The sequence below is a fragment of the Nansenia antarctica genome, assembly GCF_963989245.1.
Source record: "Nansenia antarctica genome assembly, chromosome: 1".
Classification (NCBI taxonomy): Eukaryota; Metazoa; Chordata; class Actinopteri; order Argentiniformes; family Microstomatidae; genus Nansenia; species Nansenia antarctica.
This window is the reverse complement of record NC_137674.1, coordinates 32048905-32051039: the sequence shown is the minus strand read 5'-3', so window position 1 is coordinate 32051039 and position 2135 is coordinate 32048905. Positions and strand designations below refer to the sequence as shown.

General features: G+C 46.3%; 1 protein-coding gene across 1 annotated transcript; it reads right to left on the bottom strand.

The window, feature by feature from the left end:
* Positions 1-469: 469 nt before the first annotated feature.
* grem1b (gremlin 1b) lies at positions 470-1027 on the bottom strand (the record flags this gene model as incomplete). Its single annotated transcript, XM_080533339.1, has 1 exon — positions 470-1027. One exon carries the CDS (start codon positions 1025-1027, stop codon positions 470-472), a length of 558 nt encoding a protein of 185 aa, XP_080389465.1.
* Between the last annotated feature and the right edge of the window lie 1108 nt (positions 1028-2135).

Sequence of the window (2135 nt, the reverse complement as noted above, 5' to 3'; positions counted from 1 at the left end):
GTCAATCGGCAGCTTGTAATCATTCCATGTTTTACCATGCAAGGTTTCTTGCCACTATCGCAATTTGCATTATGAGAAATTACAAGACAAACAAAACGTATGTTATACAGCAGGCGTCGTTTACAAAAGAGTATGTCCATGTAGCCTATATCTAAAGTCAACACAGGACGCACACAACAAACTGCATGAACGTTCAACTTCGCAGGTTGAACATTTCCCCATGTGGAAATATGCCGCTTGCCTGTTGTACAGCGTCTCCTTCATCCTTCATCGAATTCCATAGTTGTTAAATGAGGAGTCTAATGAACGCGCCACACACGCACACACACGCACACACACACGCACACACACACACACACACACACACGCACACATACACACACACACACACACGCACACACACACACACACACACACACACACACACACACGCACGCACACACACACACACACACACACACACGTTGGTCTAGTCCAGGTCTATGGAGATGCAGCGACATTGCTTTACGCGCTGGATGCGTTTCTTCTTGGTGGACGGCTGCTGGTCCGGGCAATTCAAAGTGAAAGTCATAGTGGTGAACCGTTTCGGCTTGCAGAAGGAACACGACTGGAAGGCCCCCTCCTCCCTGCGCACGTGCCTCGGAATGTAGAAAGAGTTGCACTGTCCGTAGCAGAACCGGTTGATGATGGTGCGGCTTGTGCAGCCCTCCTCGTGGATGGTCTGCTTCAGCGGCTGGGTCTTGCACCAGTCTCGTTTCAGATAGCGGCGCTCCGTGACATGTAAGGCTTCCTGGCTGGACTCCAGAACCTCCTCGGCCGGTGCAGCGGAGCTCTTCCCCCGCCCACGGGAGCCAGAGCCCGCCTGCGGTGGCTGCGGTTGCTGCTCCGATTCGTTTGGGTTGTTTTTGTCAGGATGAGGAATGGCGCCGCCTTGGGAGCCCCGGTTCCTTTTGGACTCCACAGGAGAGGATAATAGCAGCCCCAAGATGAAAAGCACACCACATAGGATACGTGCCGAGCTGGCCATCCTTGATGAAAGACATAGGGGAGATTGAATTATCATGTGTCATTGCAACCAGTGTGCGAATTAAATCACGGTGTGCGGGGGAGCCCAGGGATTAAAGCAACAAACAAAAAATCTCCTGACGGAAAAAAAAAATCAGGCCAAACCGGGGCCGGTGGCTTTCCGTGCGCAAAGCGCGCGTGCGATTTTCCGTTCTACGTTCTAATGCTTTGACTTTTCTTTCGAAAAATGTGAACACATTTCCGCGTTGTCGAAAATCAATGACACATCGCTAGTCAACTAACACGGCTTGTTTTGTGAGCCTGCTAACAATGTAAAGTAGTGTTCTAGTTAACTAGGTAACAATGTAAAGTAGTGTTATAGTTAACTAGGTAGCAGTCCAATCCATTTCGCTGCTGTATTTTGGCTTGACTAGCGAGTTTGTGTTGTGATTCTCAACAACGTTGAAACGTAGTTTCACCCTTTTCCATAGTTTTGAATAATAAATGTGTGGACTGACGATGTAGCGCAGCCTAACTTATTCTAATAATTATTTAACATAGTTTCATTCTGATAATTATTCCCCCTCCTCCCAGACTTACATGGTCACATTATTATTGGATTGGTTGTTTGCGTGCCGGGTGAAGTTAGCTAAACATTTAACCTGCTAGCTAGCAAGAGAAACATAATGTCACTCTCCAAAGGTCTAAAGAGGAAAGTTGACGGTGAAAACAGGGCATTTAAAGAGGAATGGACAGCGAACTATGCGTTCATCCTACCTGGTTTCATCAATGCAAAGCCGTTGTGAGACTCACATTTTCCGTGCTCACAATGAATGTTCCCTTCCACCATGCGAGTCGTCCTTTTCGTCAATGAATGTGATAAAGACGCACGAGAGGAATTGATTGGTGCATAAAAACCTTGAGAACTGCCGGACGTCCATAATAACTGCCGGACGTTAAAGTGACGTCCATAATAATAATAAATAATAATAATACATTAGACTTATAGCGCTTTTCTAGACACTCAAAGACGTCCATATCACCAGATAGCCAACAAATAGTGACCGATGGGAGATGCCAGTTTTCTCATTAAGTGAGATTTAATAGCCTAATATAATTTTTTCTATTTT